Source organism: Anopheles gambiae, chromosome 3 (genome assembly GCF_943734735.2).
Source record: "Anopheles gambiae chromosome 3, idAnoGambNW_F1_1, whole genome shotgun sequence".
Taxonomy (NCBI): Eukaryota; Metazoa; Arthropoda; class Insecta; order Diptera; family Culicidae; genus Anopheles; species Anopheles gambiae.
Window position 1 is genome coordinate 48,757,207 of NC_064602.1, and position 23,987 is coordinate 48,781,193.

Consider the following 23,987-nt stretch of genomic DNA (forward strand, 5'->3'; position numbering starts at 1 on the left):
CGCCGACGAATTCCGTACGGGGAAAGGACTACGCGACCTAAAGTTCAGCGTAATGCAGATTAAATTTCTCGATAATGCTAATTTTATTTAATACAATCTTTGCTCATAGTCCGTGTTATTGGTGCGGTGCAGTAGTGCAGTGCAGCGGTGGCCTGTGTTTGTTTGTGGCGAGCCCCACGATAGGATCTGGTGTGGGAGAGAGCGTGCTCGGTTTTCTTGCTAGTCGAATACGTGAGCGAAAACTTCACTAAGATGTCATGCATTTTGTGGTGCGCCAGGGGCACTGTAGATGGTGTCGCTTTACACTACGCCATATCTAGACGTTGGACTCGTGTGTGCAAGTGCAACATTTGCATCTTCGCGCATTCCACCCGCACACGTACGGGCGCGTACGTAGAGCGCACTAGTGTTTGAAGATCGCACAATGGACTTCCGTTGTTGATCATTTCCGTCACAATACAAAATAAGACAAAACGGTGACATTTATTAAAAAAAAATATCTCCAACATCTATTCATGTATAAATGCAAATTCAATTATTTTGTAATGTGATTTTTAAAAAATCATCACAGAAAAGAAAACAACATTATTGCAGGAAAGTCTACAAAATTTTGTACCATTCAAATACCATACACATATTTAAAACATACTCACATAGATAAATGTATTGCATTACCATACATTTGGTATGCTCTACTTCAGACCACTGTTCTTTAGCAAGATATACAGCTACAGCTGGCGGAAGCACGGCCATCAGCATACCAGCATTCGCAATAGCGCACTAGCGGCTCTACGGGCTTGATCAAATCGAGATCGACAAAAATCCGTAAATTGTCATTAAAAGCTTTGGTACTGTCAGCGCATTTCGTGTTGCCGTATTTCATACCGTTGATTTTACGGTGCTTGGCGTGCCCCAATCGAGTCAATTTACCGCCACCAGATAGTCATCGTTGGTTTGTTAGACAGCTTTCTCTAATAACGCTTCTCGCCGTCGCTGCTCGATTGGCTTTTCCGGAAGGGAAAAGGTATCGGGGGTTCACTTTCCAACCCACTGTTCGATGCTTGCCGAACCCGGACACTACCGTCCGTAGATCCAATTATTCGCCGCTAGCTCATTTCAGTGACGGCCCGATCCGGTCTAAATTACGGCGATCCAGACCGTAGCCATCAAGAACGCTTTGCGCATCGGTTGGAAGAGCTCCGTAATATCCCGCCGCCCCAGCCGGAAGTATGGCTCAAACTGACGCACGCACCTCGCACCAAGCTGCCTACACGTACTGTAACACCTTCCAGGATCCGTTTGAAAAATTTCACTTGAAATCCATGCGGACACCTAAACACCTGTACTACGCCTGATCGCCAAGCGACGCCCCAACTTCCTCCCCGCGATGCCGGTGCTCGAATCTCACTAGATCACTTCATTATGGCCGTGGCTCTTGCACGGTGGCTGCGATGTGTGGCAAATGGATTGGATCTTTATCGAAAAATTAAAAGGTGTGAGAAAGTAATTTCCTGATCGTCGATCGACTCCAGGGAAATCAAGGGTGTACCAAGAGCAAACGTGCAGGGTGCTGCGGTAGCCCGCAAGGAAAAAAACAACCGTAAATCACAATTTTTCGCTACCCCGCTTTTTCTTCCTTCCGCTCCTTCTACCACAGACACACAAGCGATCCGCAATGCACCCTTGCCAGTCTCGTATACTCAACCCGCAAACAGATTCGACGGAAGCATAGCTCAATTTCATTTGATAATCATAAGCATAATGGAGCTCCGTTTCAGTTTTTCTCGTCTCTTTCTCGGCACCATCGCCCGCCGCTTGCGCCGGAGGTTGTCTTCGCAGGTGCTTATGGTCACTCTCCAATTTCCCGAATGGCCCACATGAAACCACCTCTTCCAACCTGTTCCGGTAGAGCTCCGGTGCTACATTGTTTACATTGCGCGTTCGTTCCGGAGATCTGCGGTTCAACAGCGTTGTTCAACCGCGGACAATCGGCCAGAGCAGCGGGCGAGTTGCAAGTCATTCCCACAAACACGCCGGGCATCAACGTTATTACTGGTACGTCATTGTGATCACTCCATAAAGTGGCTCTCGCGAAGAGAAGGGGTACTGGCACGCCGGTATCATCGATTACCGTGCCAAGTGGGACGAACCGACAGGAGCCCAAATATTTCATCTACTTTAAACCGCATGAAATTTGAAGGCACGATCGCACTTGGAAGGGTTTCGGCTGAATGATGCTTCTAGTTCTGTTGCGCACCGTGCCGTGCCAAGGAAATATGCTCGGAATGTGGGGAAACATGCTCGACGCCACCACTATAGTAATTGAAAAGTAATCGAACCTACTTTTCGGGGTCTGTATTTTCCATTTTGAAGAGGAGTGACTCGATAGCCTATGGATTGCATCTAATCGATTACGGCTAGCATTCCACACATTTTTCTTCGGTTTTAGAGTGGCTACTGCAAAATGCAGAAACATTTACTAGAGATGTATAGATGTGATACTATATGCTATATGATAAGCTTTGCTTAAACTTACTAGCCAAGCTGTTTCACACACTCTGTATTTCAAACAAAAGTGCAATATCCAGCCGTTAGATCTTGATGATTGTAAAATATTAAACACTGTATCGCTGTACTTTGCAAACAATCTAGTTTGAACATGCACCCTATCGCACTACGTTATCTATTAACGGTTTGTTTTTGCAAGGACCATTTCACTTGCAAATAGAATCCCCATACATTATGCCTTGAATTGTGTCATTTTGCGTCAGGAGATTCAATCGGAATATGCAACAACTGTCCTTATAACAATGTTGAATAATTAAATTAAAAATCATATCTCGTCAAGGTTATTGGCAGTTAAAAATAGAGACAACACATAAATCATCTATAATAAGACAGCTTCATCAAGACGTATCGTCGGTAGTTATGTGTGCCGCCATAAGAATTCAACAAGGCATCTCGCTGTAACTTAAGCTTCTGAACTCTTCGCAGAGGTAATGTACCGTGTGTCTCATTTTAACGCAAGCAGCTCTCGCAAATGCGGGTATGGGCGATCAACTTTATCCCGAGAAACGATTGGAAAGCTCGCAATCCAAACAGAACAAAGAGAATTTTATCATTCCGTTCACGTTGCAGGTCGTTAGCTCGTTCGAAATTGACATGAGCCATGAGCTGAGCTATGGCTGTATGGGGAAATGTGAGTCATTGGAGCAACAGTTGAGTTCGTGTTGGTGAGTTAGCACTTACATACAAGCGTTATGCGAAATATGGAGGCAGATATACGGCCCCTTTTTTAACTTAATTATAGCAAATGACTCTAGCTCATTTACGTCTACTGCCTAAAGGTTATTTAAAAACAATCACAAAGCAAATGAGCAAAGCTTATAAAAAAGAAAGTAAGCCTCTGAGTATGCGAAATCGAACCTACGTCTCATAGAACATAGGGGGATAAACCCTTTCTCGTTAAATAAGAAGAACGAAAACAATCCCTGCTTCTGCTATAAAGTCACCGATCCGTGTACCCCTATTCTGATGACTTTGCCCTTCCACAGGCGAAAGCTTTTGCAGGATGTATTAAGCTTCGTGAAAGATATTTGCGTACATATCTGCTTTCAATCCAGTCGACATCAATGCCTTCGTGTCATCCCCGGTCAACAATCGCCGAATCCAAACTGGCATATTTAAGTGAAGGTCTTCACTTCTGTGTTTCTCCTTTTCCTGTATCGCTTGCGTCGAAGACAGCACCCACATATGCCCGACTCGGGGTCGAATCGATACTCACCCATCAACCCTACTGCATCATGCGTAGCGCATCCTCAACGTCGCCCTGCTGTTATTCGAAATACGCAACGTATCCTCCATCGCATGGCGTAGTGCTTGCGCATAGCGTCACGTACGCGCCTGAATGACCGATCAATTTTGGAATAAATTACCACCAACGGAACCCACCTTCAATGATTCCTCCTCAGCGAACGTCGAAATTGACTTCACAGAGACACACAAACGACACCGAGGAGAGGGAGAAACGCTTCATTCGTCTGCTGGTGGCATATAAAGAAACGAATGCGAGACGCATTTGCCACGATCGATTGCTCGATCGTTTTATCAAAAACCACTCCACACCTTCCCCGGGCACGGAATCGAGTGGCGGCGGGAGACCTCCAGAATGACACGATGACTTTATAAACCTGCAGGAGACCGACAACTTGTTGGAGCGTGAACTTCGAGACACGCTTTTTACGTTTTTGCAGGTGACAACATGGTAAGATTATCCTGCTAACTGCTCCACGCTCCACAGACAACAAAATGCCTCGGTGGCAATAAACGTTCGAAAAATTATGCTCCCCCAGCAAATGAAAACGATATGGCAATTTTTGTCACGGGAGGGATTTGATTAATTGATTATGTTTCACTATAGGCTAAACATTGAAACTTACACTTCTCAGTTTTGTCAAGGTTTTTTTGCAAAGCTTTTATAATATTTTATTGAGTCGTTTTAAACTAATGTCTCAAATAAACCGTTCCTTGCTTATTCAACGAAACATTTTCAAAGTATTATCCACAGATTTCTAGATGACAATAATAACAAATCGTTTCATTCTGATTTGCTCACATAGCTATACATAGTGTCTAGCTGAACACAGTAACTGTACATATGTCGAACAAAATCTCACGATAGAAGCGAACAATTTGCCAACTTCAACTGCAAAGCCACCCTTCCAGGGGCTAGCGACAATGCGACACCACAAAGCCAATTTTCCCGCGACAAACGACCTAGCCATTTCTCCTTCGCCGGAACCAATCAATGCCCCTGCAGCGATTTATCCGCCAAGCGAACCAACGAACAAAACGTTCGTTCATCGTCGTCCATCAATCGTCTCGCTGAACGTAAGAAGAATGCCACCATGCACTTTTCTCACTGCAACCGCTTGAAGCCCTTTACTCTAACGGTTCCGTAAATACCAATAGATGATGCATCGAATGTTCCCCCCACCCGCTCCCACTTGTACAGCTGCACTTTTCCATTCTTCCGGTATCGATCACCACTCCGCTACTGCCTTTCTATCGTCGCAAGGACGGTCATGTTTGGATGGATGGCAATGTGCATAGCAGCGCGGCTGCGAGTGTTTGTAAGATCACTTGCCAACATCTCGACACTCTTTACATCTCATTCTCTCTTCTTGTTTAATGTTCCTCGTTTATCTGTCTCCCTCACACTGTCTCGGTACCTAAAATGTATAGACACACATACACACACACACACACACACTTTGTACACAACATCGCATCGGCGTCCTGACGAGAGGCACCTAAAGGTCAATAATTCCACCTTTCCCTACCGTATTTATCGTTAATTGCATTTCGCTGAATCAGCAATTAATCAAAATTATTTCAATTCAATTCCACGAGCCTACTGCTGCCACCGATCGACGCCGACATTGCGGCACAGTATGGTACATTCTCTCCGCTCCTTTCATCGAACGACGCCACGACCCAACGTAAAGCCCCTGTACTGTAAATTCTGCCCAGTCGCGACTTCGTCAATCGTTGATCTTCGGCCCCGGGCTGCAGAATGGCCCTTGCCGTGGTAACTCTTCTCCTACCCTCCCCTCCTCCCACCTCCTTCTATCGATGACTGTGCTGTGCACGCGGGTTGAAAATCTGCAGACCGCGGCAAAACCGACCTCCACACCATGCGGAGCTAAGGACCTTCTGCACATTGAGCACCGGAGCTTCTCGTTATGGTGTGGCTGCTGGATTGCAACGCGATCATCTGGACATAAAGCCGGGAGTGTGAGCGCGCGCACGCGGCACATTAAATAATAAATTACACCCTCCAGCAGTCGAATCGTTACTCGCCGGTCTCTCGCTGCACTTGGTCAGCCGTTCTTCCGCCTTGGACGCGAACAACGCGGAGGAAGCATCGGGAAATCATGTTGCGCCCGCTGGAAAAGCTATTGCCATGCTCGTGCGCTGTCGAGCAATCCAGCCTTCGATCGTAAAAAAATGATACAGTTTGCCTCTAGGGATCTGTAACAAAACGGTTAGTCGTTGCTTCTGCACTAGCCGCGCGGTTCTTGCGTTAGCACCAAGTGTAGAAGATGTAGGCGGGCTTCTGTGATAGAGACAATGCTGCCGCTGCTGTTGCTGCCGTTTGACCGAGGTGATCAATGCTTCCTTCATGTGCACGCCTGAACCAGGGCGCATTCACCAATTCTCTTGAGCCTTGTTTCGCTTGCCTGTCCCGCGCCTTTGCTTGCCTCGCTTCTTGTCTACAGCTTATCGATCGTTCGCACAGCTGACTTCCACCACATTGGCTGCAATATTGGCCCCCGATCGGGTCATTTGCGTCACATAATAAACCAAAAGACTTTGTTATTAAACTCGTGATTACTAGAAAATAGTGAAAGTTTACTTTCAAATACGTCAGAAATTTACTATAAATATTTAAAATGTCGCAGCAATCATTTCTGAGACTACTGGAATGTGCATACACCTTTAGATTGGTGAATAGATTTTTTAGCAGACGTATCACATCAATCAACGATAAAAGTCACCACATAATGTATCTCTCTCATGATAGCCCAAAAAGACCTGCAAAAGCCATCCGAGTAGCAAACTTTAAGCAGTAGGAAAATACAACCGACAGTCTGCCCAATCTCTTCCGTCCGGATAAACGATTACATTTGCATCAAAGATATGAATCAGTAGAATCATGTATCAATAGATCATAAACAGTTACGATCAGCGCAATATTGCGATTCAGCTGACGGTCGCCGTTTCCACCATCCGCCACGCTGCCTTTCGGTGGCAATCAATGAGTGTGCAGGTTTTCTTGCGCTTGAAAAGAAAAACCAAAAAGGAAAGGAAACCAGAGAACCGGAAGAGAGCACAAGAAATGCAACGTTTGGTGCTTCTTGCCTTCCCAACAGCCATGCAGCATGCTCAACGCGAACGCTTCTACGATAAAAGGTAGGCACATAATAACATATTTATCATTATCATGATCATCATGATCATCCGAACGATGATCCGCCACGGAAGAAGGGCGTTTGCTCGGTAGTGCTTCGAACGCGTCGTTGCAACACGAACCAGAGTCAACACCAGAGTCAAAGAAGGAACGTTTTAGAATCATTACCCTATTCCAGCACACGTCGTTTGGCGCAGAAACCTTTTTCTCTTTGCAATGCGATTCAACTGCCGAGACGTTGATTGTTTCATAATGTTTTGTCCAATTAAAAAGTTCATTGCATTTTTACTTCAAAGTATGTATAAAAAATGCATTTTTAACGGTTCAGGGAAAGATCTCATTTTAAATCGATCTCGTCATGCATCTATCAAAAGCTCACCCACACACACACACACACTGGATGTTGAAAGAACTTTCATCTATTCCAACGCTTCAAGCCTATTCAGACAAATGCTTTAAGGCAATTATGAAATTTCCCTAAACACCTTGTTTTCATGAGGAAAAGATAGCGAAACAATCCAAACGCATGTAGTTCGCTGTGCAGGGAGGAGGCGCACAGCAGGTAATCATGCTTTCAACACTTTACATTTAATGAGGATTTTGCTTGCCTTATTTGCTCATTATCTTCCAAGAGGTCAGAATATCTCTTTTCTCCGGAAGCTTGCAACGGTACGGGCAGTACATCACCAGGTTCGAAATTTACAAGGCTAAACACCTGTTACACTCCAATCGCCGGTTCTACGATTGATTTCTCCCGAAGGTAGCCGTAACTCTTTGTTGCGTATAACTGTTTATTCTATATCCCATGTAATTAGTTTCTCGTAAAAATCGCCCTTGGTTTTGTTGTTCTGCTACAAATCATCAGCATCGGAAAGGATGGCTATTTACACAAGTTTACAGGATTATTCAACATCTTCTGATGAAATATTTGCAAGGAATTTATATTTTTCCTACTTTTCACATAAATTGCTACAAGTAAACAAATCAAAGGCAATCAAAGCAATTTCTCATTCTAATTCTCTGTTCAGTCCAAAATAATTACAAAAGCATTGCTATTTTACTGGAGGGACCAAGCTAGTTTACACCAATGAGAATCAATATTCTCACCAATATCAACGAAAATAACCATTTCCGAACAGTCACCTGCCAGCAGCATGATTTTTTTCTATTTCATTTGAAGTTCAGGGTACATGCTCGAGGGTATTTTCTTTTGGCAACGTTGATTTTTCTTATACTCAAAGTAATCGAGCAATACTTTAGCGATCGCCGTATAGGCTACGTTCCCATCGTCTCTGTCCAGATGGACAAATTGCTCCCAAGACCCGGTACAGTTCACATTGAAATCGGAACAACCATTATCGGCTACTCAAACAGCTTGCCAGTGCAGATGACGGCAAATGTTTTAATCAATTTTTCAATTAATTTCCTTCCGTGGCCAAACCCAGCACCGGCTGGCTAGCTGAGCAAGCACAACACCCGACTGCCGCGAAAGCTCCGGGGAACCCAACGGAAAACCCTTTACCGCGAGAGTGTGAGCAACAACGCCACTCAATATCCGTAATAGCTGCCAATGGAAAAGCAGCAGCTTCTACCCGCCCAACTGTGAGGAACCTACTGAAACGCAATTTTGGCCAATTGAATGTATTCAGGAGCGCTGCGTAGCCGACAGCGAACAACAAATCTTACAAATCGAGCTTTCACGCTATGTGCTCGCGTTCGGCCCGATGCCACCGGCGTTGATTTGAGGTGGAGTCATCTGCCCAACGTTAAACGCCTACCGTGCTAGCAAAGAGAAAACCCGCGTTTGTTTGCCAACAGTGCCAACGGGAAACGGCCAGTTCTTTAGATTAATTGTGGCACTAACTGGGATGCTGCTGGAAACGTAGCGCAAGATCATCGGCTCAATCTTTGCGTTTGTTTTTGCACGTTCCGCTCAATTCTTTGCATTGTGAAATAGCTTTCGCGTCCTTATACATTCAATCAGTGTCCGATTGCACTAGGCTGTCACTACAAATAAGTCACCCTGTTGATCAGTTACGGTCTTTCAGGCTGCTAGTGCTCCATGCGATGATCATGTGAGTGAAACATCTTACCGGAAATATCGAGTAGATCTCGTAAAATCAACGCCCCTATTATCCAGTCAATAAAAATCAAGCCCATTTTATGTCATTACATTCACGTTCTCTGCACACTGATTGGCATGAGATTATACGATTTCCCAGTGAAGTTGAGTCTAACGACAGCAAGTACGTAAAACAATACTAATACAGTTTGTGTTCACATCTTTCAAGAAACAGAAGAATTCTTCCTCCCATCAGACGAACTAGTGTTCCCACAAATGCCCTATTCTTGCTCACCGTGCCACAGGCCGCGAGTTGGGTTTGTTTTATTTTCAACCTGCAAAACAAATACCAAGTAGAAACAGTAAAAAATGAAAGTAAATCAACCCGCCACAAAACTGGTACAGTTATATCGAACCGCATCGGAATACCTAATTTTCTAATACGAGCGAAACAATTTAATTATAAAATTAAGTTTCATGTTTCCTCTTTCTGTTTCTTTCTATTTTCCTTCTATTTCCATTGAGGCATTTACTTCGTCTTAGTGTTTGTTTTTTTATTTGTATTTTCTCCTTCCATCTATCCCTGCTGGCGGCCTTTTTTGTATGGGCTTATGAAGCCGGCGGTGTGTTTATCGGGATGCGAACCGTTTCTCACACAAAACCCCTTGACGAAAGGTTACTGCCGCACTGTGCCGAACAACTATTGTTTTTTTCTCTTCTTTTGCATACAGCATAGGCTAGTGCAATGGCCGGTAGAAATTTGCGATTTATGCTTTTTCGTGTTATTCTCTCGATCAATTTACAATACCACTACTGCAATCGAATCAAGCCGAAAAGAGATCTTTTGTACCTTCGACCCTAACGAATGCGATTTGGTTTATTAGAAACGAAAGTCGTCCCTTCAAACGGTATTAGAATACTTCGTTCGTTGATGCCAGTCTTTTATGTATAATTGAACATGTTTTGCCATTGTAATATATAAAAGTTAAAGTTATGAAAGTAACAAATATCTTTTACCAAACTTGTCAATTTTAATAAAATTATTATGTGAGTCATCAACTTTGTATATCATGTAATTGCATGTTTATGAATATGTTTTTGAATATATTTACATTATGTTAACTCCAACTCGTTTATAAATATGTCAGCCCATTGAAGAAAGATATCTTTTATGGAATTGCGAAATATTCCGACCTTCCGCAGCAAATTAACCGACGATCGCCGATCCGTCGATCACGGGTCATCAGCTCGGACAAAACTTAAGGCGTCATCATTCCGCCAGCAAAAGTATCAAGTTTGGGTTCCTTTCTCTTCGCCGTTGCGCAAAACGTGTCATTTCCTTTCCAACTGTCCACCGGACCAGTGTGTCCTGCCATCGGCCTCATCACATCAGCAACAATCCTGTCCCCGTTTGGGATCGGCACAACCTTCTCCCCGTGCTTGCGCATACTGCCCAAGCGATAGGCGAGCAGGACATTCGAAAGGCGCTTCTGCATTGGTGGTCGATTGTGCCGCCGTTCGGAACGCGAGCAAACTGGATGATTTGGCGTATTTGGCCAGTGAAAAGTAGTTTTCGGTTCAAGGGAACCGTATCCCACCCTGTCTGCCGCAACCCTGCACCGGATCGTCTTTTCTACCCCCCGGGACCGCCACTCACTCTTCGAGGAGGGTCTCCTTTCTCCTGCCCTTCGCTTGATACGTTCTATATTCGTGAGCTGGATATCCACACCTTGTGCTGATCGAGTTCCTTTCTCTTGGCGGTTATTTCACCTGCCGAAAAGAAGGCTGCACTGAGGCATCTTACTACCGCCGGGTTCAGCTTCGTTCAGCTCGCCCCCAAAGCACAAGGATAGTTCAAGCCGAATGGTCAAGGAACGGTGCTAACGTTGCACAATCTCCTGTGCACTGCAGCAAAAAGGGACGCGAATGGAGCAATAAAACGGACACCCGTTTTGTGGTAAAGTCAGTTTTGTTACGAATTACCACAGAACAAACCTGAACCCGCACCAGCAGCGCTTTGATGCTTCCGTTCCCGGGATTTTCCATTTCAGTGGGTGAGTCGTCGGGCGATCCTTTCTTGTTTCGCTGAATGTGATTTTTTTTGTCAAGATCATGTATGTGTGAAGTTGTTTTTACGTTCTTGTTTTTCAATCTCCGGCAGTACGTGACTTTTACCAAAAGTCTGCCAGCGATCTGGAACAAGGCGTTTCGGGGCGCCCGCTTACTTTCGTGGAATCGTCGTTTTGTTGTTCGCGGATGCAGTTGCACTTTTCATCTCCATCTCACCCCGGGACCCCTGCGGTCGAGGGGTGAGCAGGGATGCACCTTTCACCGTCTAGCTGGTTTTGTAATCTGCCAGTATGCGCATGCGCGTTACTACATCTTTTTTGCTTTTGCCGAAACCTTCAAATTACTTTTGTTTTTGCCCGTTTTATTCCACCCAGCCCCGATACGGCGAAAGGAGTCTCCAGTCTCGCTCAAGCGCACTTTTCTCTGATTTTAGTTTTACTTCTCGCATTATTATCGATGAAACTGTAGCAACTGGCGAGTCTCATTCACTCCCCGCTCGACATTCTTAACCTCTTGGCAATTGTAATGAAAGAGACCCTTTACTGCGCAGCGCATGATCACACTCCAGTTTTAATGCTCCCTCATTAATTTAAGGATAGCGGGTTGGCCCGGCTCCACGAATGGAGGAAAGTGCCATAACGAGAACAAGAAACTTTTATAACAACTTATGATGAATCTCGAAGCTTGCGTCGGGCATTTTGGCAGCATTCCGAACATCATCATCATCTTTCACAATCTTGCGGACCTTTAATTTAGATGTATGACGAGCAACGCTGTCACTGTTATCTGACAGTTTGACATTGCCAGTCTTATGGGTATTTAATCATCTTTTGTGCTCGGATTTCCAGCATTACTTCACACATTTTCTTTTCAGATTCATTGTTTCACGCTCATATTGTTGATCCTTTCACTACTGATGTTTGTTTTACGCTCGACACAATTACTTGGATTAGCAGGAACAAAACAAACGCATCTGATATAAATTGCAGTTTCGTAGCTATGTGTTGTTTTTTACTGACTTGTTTGTTTCTGGTGCAAAGGTATGGAGTTTTGTCATAAAATTTATCGTTATCGATCACACATGGGTAGAGTGTATCAGACACTGCATCAAGCAATTAATCAGCCAATTTGCAAACCATATCCGAATTATAATTTAATATCCTCCGTCAGAAAGGACGCCCCTTCCCAGCCCTGGTTCGATCCCGGGTGAACCTTTGTCGACGAAGGTGCCAAGTCGCCAACAGCCAAACAACATTCACTTTTGCCCTTCGTCCAATTGACGTAACCCTCTGTGCTTTCAGGAGAAGAAAAGTAAAAGGAATCTCACGATTCCTGTTGGATGACAACAACCAAAAATAAAACAACAGGACAGCGTTACAGTGTCAGGACAATGCAAATGCAAAAACAATGCAAAAAGGGACAGGACCAAACCAACATGCTTACTAAATGTGTGAATGTCGTGCTTTTTACTCGGTCATTTTGTGCAGATGCATTCGTCCTCATCGAACGAGGAGCGAGACCGAACGAGAAAAATAAAAACTTTTAAAGATCGCCTCCCCCAGTCTGGTTTGGTTAATGACGCATTCTTTAATGAGTTTGTTGTTGTTATTGTTTGGCTTCAATTTAATCCAGAACACATTCCACCGAACGCAGAGAGTCCTCCGTTCGCGATCACTTTTCAATCATGAAGTGTATGAAGCTTGTTTGCTTGAGCGATTGATCCAGTGTCCAGAATGTTAAGCGCTGTTTCATATTCATGTCGGGACCAAGGTGATCCTTGGACCCTAGTGCCCCCAAACCATAAAAACAGTCATTTCTCGACCTGTCGGGTAACAGTGAAACACCGCTCAAAACCAGCCAGTGGTGTTCGTTTTGCTACCAAGATAAACGGAACCGGTCTCAGAACAACGGTGGGATTAAGAGCTGAATTTGGCCTATGGGCGTTATTAAACTGACCTTTCAACATCTCTGTCTCGTAGGTTGAAGAGCGAAATTTCCAAATTTAAACCGAAACTACTTTCAGCGTAAGCTATTCTTATTCTAATTTTTAAACCGTTTCTGAAGAAGCATCCCTTCTGCCTTGATACGCCGCTATAATTGGTTGGGATTCCCACAGCGACAAGATTTACAATAAACTGTCCTCCTCTACGCCTTTTTGTTATACAAAATCGCCCTTTTGTGGAGATCAGGCCGTGTAATAAAACGATCTTGATCGCTTCAAACATCTTGCTCATATGCATCTTATGGTTAGCTGTTTTATCTTTTGGTGAACATACAAAAACACCTATCGGTGGTACTCTAGCACCCTTCTACTGAACTCTGACTAACAGGTTGAGGAAGTCGCCCCAGATGAAAACATTTAAATCGTAAAAAAAAGAATGCGATCTTAAATTAGGCTCCAGCGCACCAGAATCGCCTCGAACGATGGCGTCGTTCTGAGCATCGACCCGCAGACGATCGATCGAGCTGTGATTTTATTACCACACGTTACGTTCGAACTTGTTTGTCGCCTTTTCGTCAGTCGATTGGATCACAGTGCCGGGCCGCAGTCCAATCGCCCCAAAACCAGTGTCAAGTTTGTTTCATTTCAATTTTCCCGATTTCCTGCCGCTTCTGCTGCTTACCAGCGAGCGAATCCTCTCCTAAACGATTGCGGTTTCAACGCTGGGTACCGCTTCGGGAAAGATCCCGCAACAAAACGGACATGATCATCAGACAGCCGATTCAGATAAAGGGTATTCTTTTTTATTGTCGCTTATTATTTCTGACGAGCTTTGTTGATCTCGTTTCAATTGGTTGGATCTTTGATTAAAAAAAAAGGTGGTTCACACCATTTTCCTCTGTGAGTCCTTCGTCCGATTGCTCCCATCGACTAGCGGGTAGCGTGAGTATTTTGGAAGAAAGTTTGACCGGGACGCTTTTTTATGACACGTATGGTAACGCTTAGCATCAGACCGGAATGCTACCCTGGGCTAATCACGCACGGCACAGATATCACCGCAGTAAACAGGTGAACCAACATTCCCGCTACCCCAGCCGATATCGACCGGCATCATCCTATCGGCAACATGTGGCTCGCGAACGGTGGGACAGATTTTTTCAAAACAAACGGGATCCATCCAAATGTAGCGCCACGAAAGCCGGTCCAATCAATAATGAGAAAAGATATTTTTATTATGTACCACCATATTGGTACGTTAAAAAGAAAGCCCACGAACAAATGAGCCATGACAATGGTGTGTATGCTAAAGCAAACGTTGAGAGCACGAGATACATCGGCACAATATCAAGACATTATTCGTATTTTTGAGCACATGGTACAGTTATTCGGAAGCATCTCGGTGGCACAATAACAAAAGGCTTTAATTTTATCCATTTATGATCATTTTCTGCCCTTTTTTGCCTTTTTTCCATGGGAGCACCGAATCAGAATCTGATATTTATGCATTTATCATCATAAGCGAGTCTTTTCCGTACATGCTTAATCCATCAATTGTATATCACTGTAGAATGATATACAATTTTCACAACAAGTCAGGTAATGTTAAGTTTACAAATAACTTATTTTGTTTATCTTACCTTTGCATTTTACAAAATAGTATAGTACTAATAAGCAAAATTTTTGTTTATCTTCTTAGTCGATATATTCGAGATAAGATAGTAGACGGTCATTAACTACGAAACGGAACATTTGACCGTCGCGCTAATGAACTGTACTAGGTAATAATATTAATATCCAACAGCACATACAATTTCTCTGCAAAATAAGCTAATTCGCAAAATCACCAAAATTGATATTTTCCCACATCAACAAACGAGCACGCGGACAAATGTTGCTATCTTCACTTGTCTTGTATCTACGCTGAGACTAATGTCGAGGCTGCTGCTCGTCTTCAGTAGCTTTATTTGGAGCAAAACTTTAGGATTGCACGAGCTGCAACTCCAACCAGGGTGACCAGGTTTTGTGGTCATCAGACGCAGGGCGAGGGGCAAGTAATTGTAATTGCTTTTGCAAATCGTGACCCATGTTCAGCGACCATCCTAAAGCAGCGAAGCGCAAGACACCGGCTCATGGACACACCGAGAGGTTAACTCGCGGGAGCATCGTTGTTAAATGGCGGTACCTTCCTTCAAACGAACAGCAGCGCTCCAAATGTCAATAAATGTGACCTGACCGAGTCGCACAACCAAGCGCAATAAAGGCACACACCAGCAGCCTGGCATGACTGATGACTACTTACTGCAAAAAATGTATAAATCCAAGTGAAAACGTATACCAGCATCACGTTGAAGGCAGCTTTACACGATTACAATGATTTATTTTTTCGGCACAGAAAACTTAGCTGTAGCTGTTTTTTGTCAACCGGCGAAATATTAAAGGACTTTTGTAAAGTAGTTTGTGTAACCAATCAAATTCAAACGAACCAAACTGGCCAACTTATAGCTCATGGGTAAAGGTTACCATTCCGTGCTATCTATCCTGGATTATGTCAAACGAAATCACCCCAATGACACAAACGAGTTTGACCTTTTTTATGTCGTATGCAAATCTGCATACCGCTTTGGGCCGTGACCTTATCGGAAAATTTCACACCATTTGAATGCATGTGGATACCTACAGCGGTCAGGCTTACTGATTTATCAACAGTCGAACTACTACTGTCAAACGTCAGCACTGAACGTTTCATACAAAGAGGAAATAATCCTACGAAATATAGATTACTCTAGGAAAGGCATTTGTGTATTTGTACAGAGCAATACCGTTATGTAAAAAGTGTGCTTGGTATACAATACACTGAACAAAAGCAACACAAACGATCCCATTTTGCTTGTGATCTTTGACCTGCACTAATCGTTAGCTTATGTCACGCTAGCTTCCAGGAATGCTTTCCGCAGCTTAATTTCCGACAGAATGCCTTTCACTGCGCCACACTGGTCACACCACAGACCCCAACACATGGCTGCCACACGTTGCATCTAAGCTGCGGTATTATAGTTTGAAGTCCTATACGCGTCGGCTCTTATTGAAAAGCAGCCCTCGCAAGGAATCTCGTGCAGTGCGGCAAGGAAATCCAAACATAACTTCCCCACACACACAAGCAACGCTCAGCGCGCCGTGAAATCCTCTCACGCTTGACCAAAATAGTAGGAAAATGGGAAAACTTTGCGGCCGCAAAGGTAATTAAATTGAGCATCGGGAGCCCCCAAAACTAGGACGTCACAGTAATACACCTGTGCGGGACGGACGCACTTGGCATGTGGTAGAAGTGTACGCAATTTTTATTTGTTTTCACTTTTTACTATTTCTATGACGAATGTTTCCACGATTGGACGATGACACCGACTTTCAGAAAAGAAACGAAAAAACCCTACCAATAACGCCGCCAACGTGTTGAATCCTTACAAGTTTTAAATATCTTGCAGGTGAGTTTAGGAAAAATGTTTAAAAAATCCAACAAAACGAACTACGATAACAGCCGTTTGACATTCGGAGACTAATTGTAAGAGGATAGAATTACTTTAAACGCTCGAAATAGTTTCAATCCGGGATTAGTTTGAAACGCCGACCGAGGGTAAACTTTCCAGGTGCTGGTTTTATCGGGCATGTATATAGGCGCGCGTGTGTTACATGTTGATTTCTACACTGTGTCCCCCTCCCCCCAATCCAATCCCTACCCATCCTCAGCCCAATGATTCGCTTATCGAACTTACCTGAGTAACACCATGCAGGCCATACGACGGATGTTTCCGAAGTGTCCACTTCCCTCATGATCTCATTCACGGCGACAATCGCGATCGTTCATTGCTGCCGATAGCGGGATAGCCCTGTGCGACCGTTCCCCTAAATAAACCGCCCGTCCCTTAACAACAGCACCTCACACACCACCCTTCGTCAACCCTTCGGGGCGGGAGTCACCGACCAAGGAAGGGTAGAGGTTAGGGCGCACTAGGACGGTCAATGGCAAAACTAGCCCCAGAGATAACGACCACGAACACGCGACACTTTACCGGCCGTACTGCCGTCTGAGCCCTCGGCGGGAACTCTCACACACTCGCACACTGGTACTCACACAGACACACCCTCGCACGCGCGTAGATTTCACAATCGGTCGCTTAGAGTTAGATATCACACAGACACAACCAATACACTGCGCGATCGCGCACACAGTCAACGCCGTAACGCTAAAAACTACACACCTCGGCGCGATTAGACTGAGCGTTTGGGGGCGAAGCTTACGCCACGCGGTCGGTAAGTGTCCGTCAGGCGACCTGATACGTGACACTTTTGACAAATTTCAAACCTTGGCAATTAGTATCGCGTAGCTCATGCTATTACTCATCGGAATGAAATACCCGTCGATGGCTCGCAAAAGGTTAAATTATTCGAAGCTTTTTGGAAGCGTATCCGCCGCACAAATACACATTACAACCGACAATTTACGCGTGCTGCAAACAAAATCACACCAGCACTAGATTTCCGCTCCGATATGTTTGCTCCAATATGTGTTCGACACTTTTATTATTATTATTATTTTTGCAAGCCCTCGGAAATCAATCGACGCAGGGCAATCGCTTGCCCAATCGTATAAGTACGCGACCGCAAACAGCACATTAATTTCGCTAGAGGTGATACTACCCTGTCTCTTCGAGCACACTCGTGATCGTCCGAAGGTTCTGTTCTCTCTGTCACGCCCGCATTCAACCTACACACATTAGCCCTATCCCTGTCGGTCACCAACACACTCCACTGCTACCACTGCACTGCGCGGTTATGACCTGCGGGAGATATTACACCCCTTTTGCGCGGCTTGGTATTCGTTTTGCTCAAGTCGCGGTTCAAACCGCCGACGCGCAAGGCACAGTGTGTTTATTACCACTACTTGTCGCGACTTATCGCTGCTACTTCACGCCTTTACCGAAGACGAATGTTTTTCCCGTGTGGCCGTGCCGACGGTGATTCACGGCTCCACGAACGTTCTGAAACGATAAGGAAAGGAAGACAACAATGAAAGACTAGCGCTGATTCGAGGCGAATATGGAATAGAGGTGATGGTTCATTTTTCTCCGATGTGTTCCATCCCTAGGACTACGAGATGTTAGCTTTGTATCCAACCATTACAGGGAGGTACTACAACTGTTTGTATTGATTTTGGGGAATATTTTATTTTGAAGGAAATTGACAAAAAAACATGCATTTCTTTGCCATTTTAACAGCATTCTGTTGAGTCGTACTGCAACACGCTAGAATATTCAACCACAACACTTTCTGCAAACTAACTCCCCCATTAAACTGGCCAACCCCTACGGAACAAGACAGCTAGAGTGTGATAAGAATGAGCGGATGGAACGGAGAGTGACACCCATCAAGTTATCTCTTCTCAATAGGGTTGGTCCCATGTCGCGTCTCCCCAGTTTGGCCATGAAATATCATGGCTGCACTGGAGAGCTGGGAGAGTGGAGGCGCGTGAGGACAATACGTGAGGTCCATCGTGCACCTGTCCACGCTGCAACAATCGGCGCTGCGTGATAAGTCTGCTCCGTTTATTATCTGGAGCTGGGTGTACCATAATAGACCGGAGCAAAGTGCGTTATCGGATCCTGGTTGGCTGCTCCAAAGCGAGTTTTTTTTGTTTATCGGTGACCCAGTTTCTCACTGTTACCTTGCCACAGAACGTCATAGTTGAGAGGAGCATCTAGTGCGAGCATAGATTAATACAGTAATTTGCCCATTCGCCATTTCCCATCTGCCCAGAAGTAGAAGTGTAGTTTTGCTAAACTTTGTTGCTGGCGTACTGTTACACATTGCACAAATACTGCCAATTGCTTTTGTGCCGTGGGCAACCATAACCATTTAGCGAAATCGAGCTCTCCTCCTTCGGTTAGTGGTCAAAGGTCGGGCGATCAAGCGTACACTTCGATTGCTCGTTGCCGTGCCTGCGGCTGGAGGCTGGAATACATGTGTATGTTCATACCGATCGCCTCTGCTACTGTGGCCCATCGGGGCGAGAGCATGACCCCCGTGACTAAAATAACAGGAGCGCGCGAAGGAGATAGCACACAGTTTCTAACGTGCCTGCCGGTGTCCCGCTTGGTTTCCCCTTTCGCTTACGCCCGTCTTATGTATGTGTGTCGCAAAGTCCATTATTGCATCGCCCCCTGGCCCGGGTCTGGCGGAGGAATCTTGACATCGACGGTGCCCTAGCTCGCGTGATGCTTGTCGCTACGACACACAGCGTATGTGTGCAGCGCACATAAACAGGAACCCAAAAGGGCAACCCGTGGCAAAGTGCATCAAATGGCAGGAGATAATGCAAACGCTCTCTCTCTGTCATACATACTTTTGCGGTGGACCAACCAACCAGCGGCAGATTCGCCCTCAGCGCGAAGTGGTTGTATTAGCGTGCACTAAACTTTCTAACCCTACAAAACGGCGGTGGCCACAAGTACCGCGGGCTTGGCACGGCAGCATGATTGCCCAAAAGTCGAACATCTTTGTCGCACGTCACTTTCGGCGCGTTTGATTAATCGACCGTGCACGATCGCGGACCACACGGCCAGCTCGTGCTAATATGTATTAATGGCATCGAAAACCCCCCGCGAGATTGTTTTTCTATATCGTGTGCTGACGCTGTACCTTTAAAGTCGTAAGAATGTCATAACCTTTCCGGTCGTTCGCTGCTTGCTCATTCTTGATGGCGGAGATTAACGCTCCCGACGTCGGACGCAGAGCGAGAGAATTCGACATTCGAACTGACTGTTTCAAACGCACCACTCTCTACTGGTCCAACCCGGTAGCCTCCCTTCGCAGACGTCCCCTATCCCCTTCGTTCCAGACGCATGGCGCGCGCGTTGTGTTGGAAATCGCGCGGAACGAAACAACGGTCGATGAGTTTGACGATCGCGCTCAATTCGTTCCATCGTTCTGGCCGTACCCGGCGGCGGGAGAATGGTGCGGTGGCGGCTGTGTCCACACTTTGACCGCGTAGGTCGTGAGAGTCATCTTCGCGCAGTTGTCGTCGTCGTCGTCGTCGTCGCCGTCGTCGTGGTCCACCTCATCGTCACCTTAATCGTCATCGGCCGGCGGCGCACAGCACCCCAGATACATACACTTAAAGACGCCGTCCAAATACTAACCAATGCGCACACACTGACGTGTCGGTGGTAAACGACCGCGGCGACGATGTCGTGGTATGCGCGACCACAGCGAAGGAAGTGAAGCCAACGCGCTCAATTCGCTGCGTTCTGCGCAGTTCTAACCGAGGCGGGCTCACTCACCCCTCGGACGGTCACCAAAGAGTCACCTGGGTTCACTTGTCTGTTGACTCATGAACTTTTCCTTCCCCGTGCACAGGCCCTCCCGGTGCTCCCGGGCACCGCCGCACTTCCCTCATGCCACAGCCATGTACAAACCGTCGGCCGTACGCCCATTTGAGGCGTCGCTTCTTCCCCGGTTCTTCGCTTCTTTATGACACCTTTCTTCATAATGATTTGCTTCTTTCTCCACGCGCGTCCAACCGGGCCAACCCCGCCAGAATCTTCCATTCATTCGTTAAAGATCCATACGTCCCCGGTGCCCTTTAGCTTACCCCGCCACACGAGTTCGTTTAGTTCAACCGTTTGCCTTTTTTGTACAACTCCAACACGCGGTGCCAACTCGGCTCACCATTACTTGCACGCACCCTGTTGCACTTACATTTTGTATTGTCTCGTCATGCTTTTTTGTTAATGCACACCACCAAGTCCACCTTAGCCGGCCACATCCGGTCGCGGTTGTATCAATTCAACACGCTGTCCCAACGACCTGTCTCCGTCGGACAAATTGGACAAGTATTCGGGAAAGTCATCGACATTGAGCGGGCGCTAAAAATGACTACACCTTGTGATGTCGTTTCCTCAGCCGGTTGAGTTGACCTTGGCAAATTATCAGGATGAAAATAAAACACGTTGGTGCAAACACAAGAACTACTGTACTTACGCAGTGTGTTGGTAATAGTTTCCTCGAGAGAATACTCCAAAGAAAAATGTAGCGTGTGCCTTCAAAACATGCCACCCAAAAAGATTTAACTGTAAAATTTTGAGTAATTATTGAAATGTGTAAATTGAATTTGATTTAATTCAACATCTTCCGAGCTGTAATACTTTATTTACACACACACAAAAACGTCTATTTTGTTGTAAAATCGTTATCGCTAGACTATCCCTCCAATAAATCATTCACTTTGACTATTTAACGAAAATCTTATCCCTTAGACATGAAATTCGTATCAATATGGAACCCATTATTGGTCGATCATCGGTCTGTGACGAAATCCAATGACCGTAACATGACCCCTTCACGGGAAAAATACCACCAGCTGTGGCGTCCAACAATTGGGATTATAGCTGATGTTATATAGTACATATTTGCAAATAGAATGTTTGCATGATTGTTTGCCAAAAACTAAATTGCAGGAAATGTCGTACGAAGATGTAAAATTCACCAGACTGTAGGAGTAGTAATGCCGATGGTAAATTTTGACAGCGCCTTTAAGGTAGCGCCGACCAGTACTTTTTAACGACCACTACACGTCAACGCTATAGCCGCAGGTTTCGAGCAAATCAATCAATGCTGATCTCCCGATCGCCCGGCAGGCTGAGAGCGAGTGATTAAGGTTCAAAAAGCAGGGCACGCGGAACAGATTTGCACAGGTTTCTGTATCATACCCACCACCCACCACCCTCTCAAGCTTCCCTCCATCCCCCGAACGCCCGTATGATCGCTCGCGGCAGCCGCCGTTGCAGAATAACATTTAAGTCTCTCTATTAATGATTTGACATTTCAAGTAGTTCAAGCCAAGAATGTCAAACCGGCCCTCACCGTACACAGAGCATATGGGCGCTACTCCACGGTTTTCGGCCAGCAGGAGGTGAAGGTGAACGTTGAAACGGAATCGGGTAGGATCGGTTTCGCTTTAGAACTTTAGAACTTCAGGCACTGCGCCGCGACGCATTATGACGGATTTGAAGAGGAAGGGGGTTGGAAGGGACAAACGAAGAACACAAAAAAACACCCCTCCCCCACCCCCATGAACACGAAGAATGCGCCTCGAAACACGCAACGGGAAGGTGTCGCCGTGCCAGGGTGCGAGTGCCAGTGGAGAGCCAGCCAGTCGGCCATACCGCCGAGAGAGCGAACGAGCTGCGAGAAGTAAATAAACAACAAATACAGAAACATTCGTCCAACGCGCCAGAACGCGTACCGCGGGCCCGCGGATCGTGGTGATCGTGAATTGACAATTGGACGTTGGAAGATCATCTCCGGAAGAAGCAGCAGCAGCGGCAGAACGGGGGCGTCCGGGAGCGCGCACGCGGGCGGACAGCAGGCCGCGCGAGCTTCGGACGGAATAATAATTGTCATTAGAAATATTTCAAGCTCATAAATAAAAACCGGAGCGTACGGCTGTGTTGCTGCTGTTGCCTCCCACCGGACTCTCTCACTGGTGGCGATGGAGTTTCCTTGTCCACCCCACGAGCGCAACGGTGCGGCTAATCGTGCTCAACCGGCGAGGGCAGACCGCGGGTTCGTTCCGAAGCACAAAAGGTCACGTTACGGTGAGCTCTGCCTCCCTTCCTCGTACAAATACACACAAATACACACACATACACACACATAAACATACAAATACTCAGATATTTCACAACCCCTTCTCGGTTGACGGAACCTCCCGCGCAACACAAACGTCATATACATCTCCCCGTGGTGGGCCGCGGCCTGCTGTTCGACGCATGGCAACGCTCACACAAACGAAACGATCATGTGCTCCCGTGATCGCAGACAAACGATTCTAATGGCATAAATATCGCAAACGTATTCTCACCTCGTAAATGGGTAACTTTTTGGTTTGTTTCGCGATGTCTCTTCAATCAATTCTAACACCGGATGATGATGTCTTCATGCACACCCGCTCGTCGCAGCTTTCAAAACATACTCGCCTTGATAACTTTACACGTGTTTGCGGTACGAACACACACGCACAAACACACAGCCATACAGCGTGTTATCAGCACGTCTTGACACCTTTTCCCATACACCACACAGAAGGACGCAAAGCCATCCAGTGTCGATTGCACCGTTACTGTTTCTTCTGGTTTGAAGGAACCGAGGACAACACTTGATAGCACTAATTATGCACCAGCAACACACGTTCTTTAGCACTTCACACTTCGGTTTACACTGGGAACGATTTGTAGATAAGACGCCCAAACCCTTCACACACTCAATCACTTACTTGCGCATTTTGCGTAACGCAGACGGACGTTAGCAGATAGTCATCGAACACGTGCAATATAGAATGGATTGAATCAAAGATGTCGCACAGTCGCACTGATGGATTCACTGATCATCTTCCAACCTCCTAATAGTCCAGAACTCCAGGACGGCCACGAGCAGGGGAATTGAAAGAACGGCCGGATACCTCGCGGTCCACACTGCGACGACAAACGAACGCACGCCGAATCAAAAAAAAGAAAGAAAAAACCGGGAACCTGGCGGAGGCAACACACAGAACGTGCCCTTCCGTCTTTCGCTAGCCGCACGCAATTGATTCACTTGCCACGATGGAAACGGTTCCAAAGCGCGCGATTGCTTTGTTTTTCTCGGCCTCTGGTGCCTTTTGCTCGCGTTCACCGCGCTCGCGTTCTCAGCTCTCGCGTTCGCTCGTAGCAGGCCTTATCTTTCTCTCCGTTGCTCTGTTTCGCTTTGCAGGCGCTGGCTCTCGCTCTCGCGCGGCTAAGCTTAAGCCAGCGGCGAGTTTATACTGCGAGTTATCTTCTCTTCCGCGTGGTGGGCCGTGGCGGTTCATCTCCGCTCTTTCTCATCGCGTCGAAACGGTGTCGAACGAG

General features: G+C 46.0%; 1 protein-coding gene across 4 annotated transcripts in view; it reads right to left on the bottom strand.

Moving 5' to 3' along the window:
• Window positions 1-23,711, bottom strand: part of LOC1279575 (uncharacterized protein DDB_G0292186) — a 50,796-nt gene extending 27,085 nt beyond the window's left edge. The window contains exons 1-2 of one of the 4 annotated variants that reach the window (XM_061654936.1): window positions 22,964-23,711; window positions 16,818-18,083 (exon numbers count right to left, since the gene is read on the bottom strand). In XM_061654936.1, coding sequence (XP_061510920.1) covers window positions 16,818-16,875 — 58 coding nt within the window. In that variant the 5' untranslated portion in view covers window positions 16,876-18,083; window positions 22,964-23,711. Of the gene's footprint in view, window positions 1-16,817; window positions 18,084-22,543; window positions 22,929-22,963 lie in introns of those variants that run through there. The other 3 variants (XM_061654934.1, XM_061654933.1, XM_061654935.1) reach the window with 3 other exon arrangements.
• Between the last annotated feature and the right edge of the window lie 276 nt (window positions 23,712-23,987).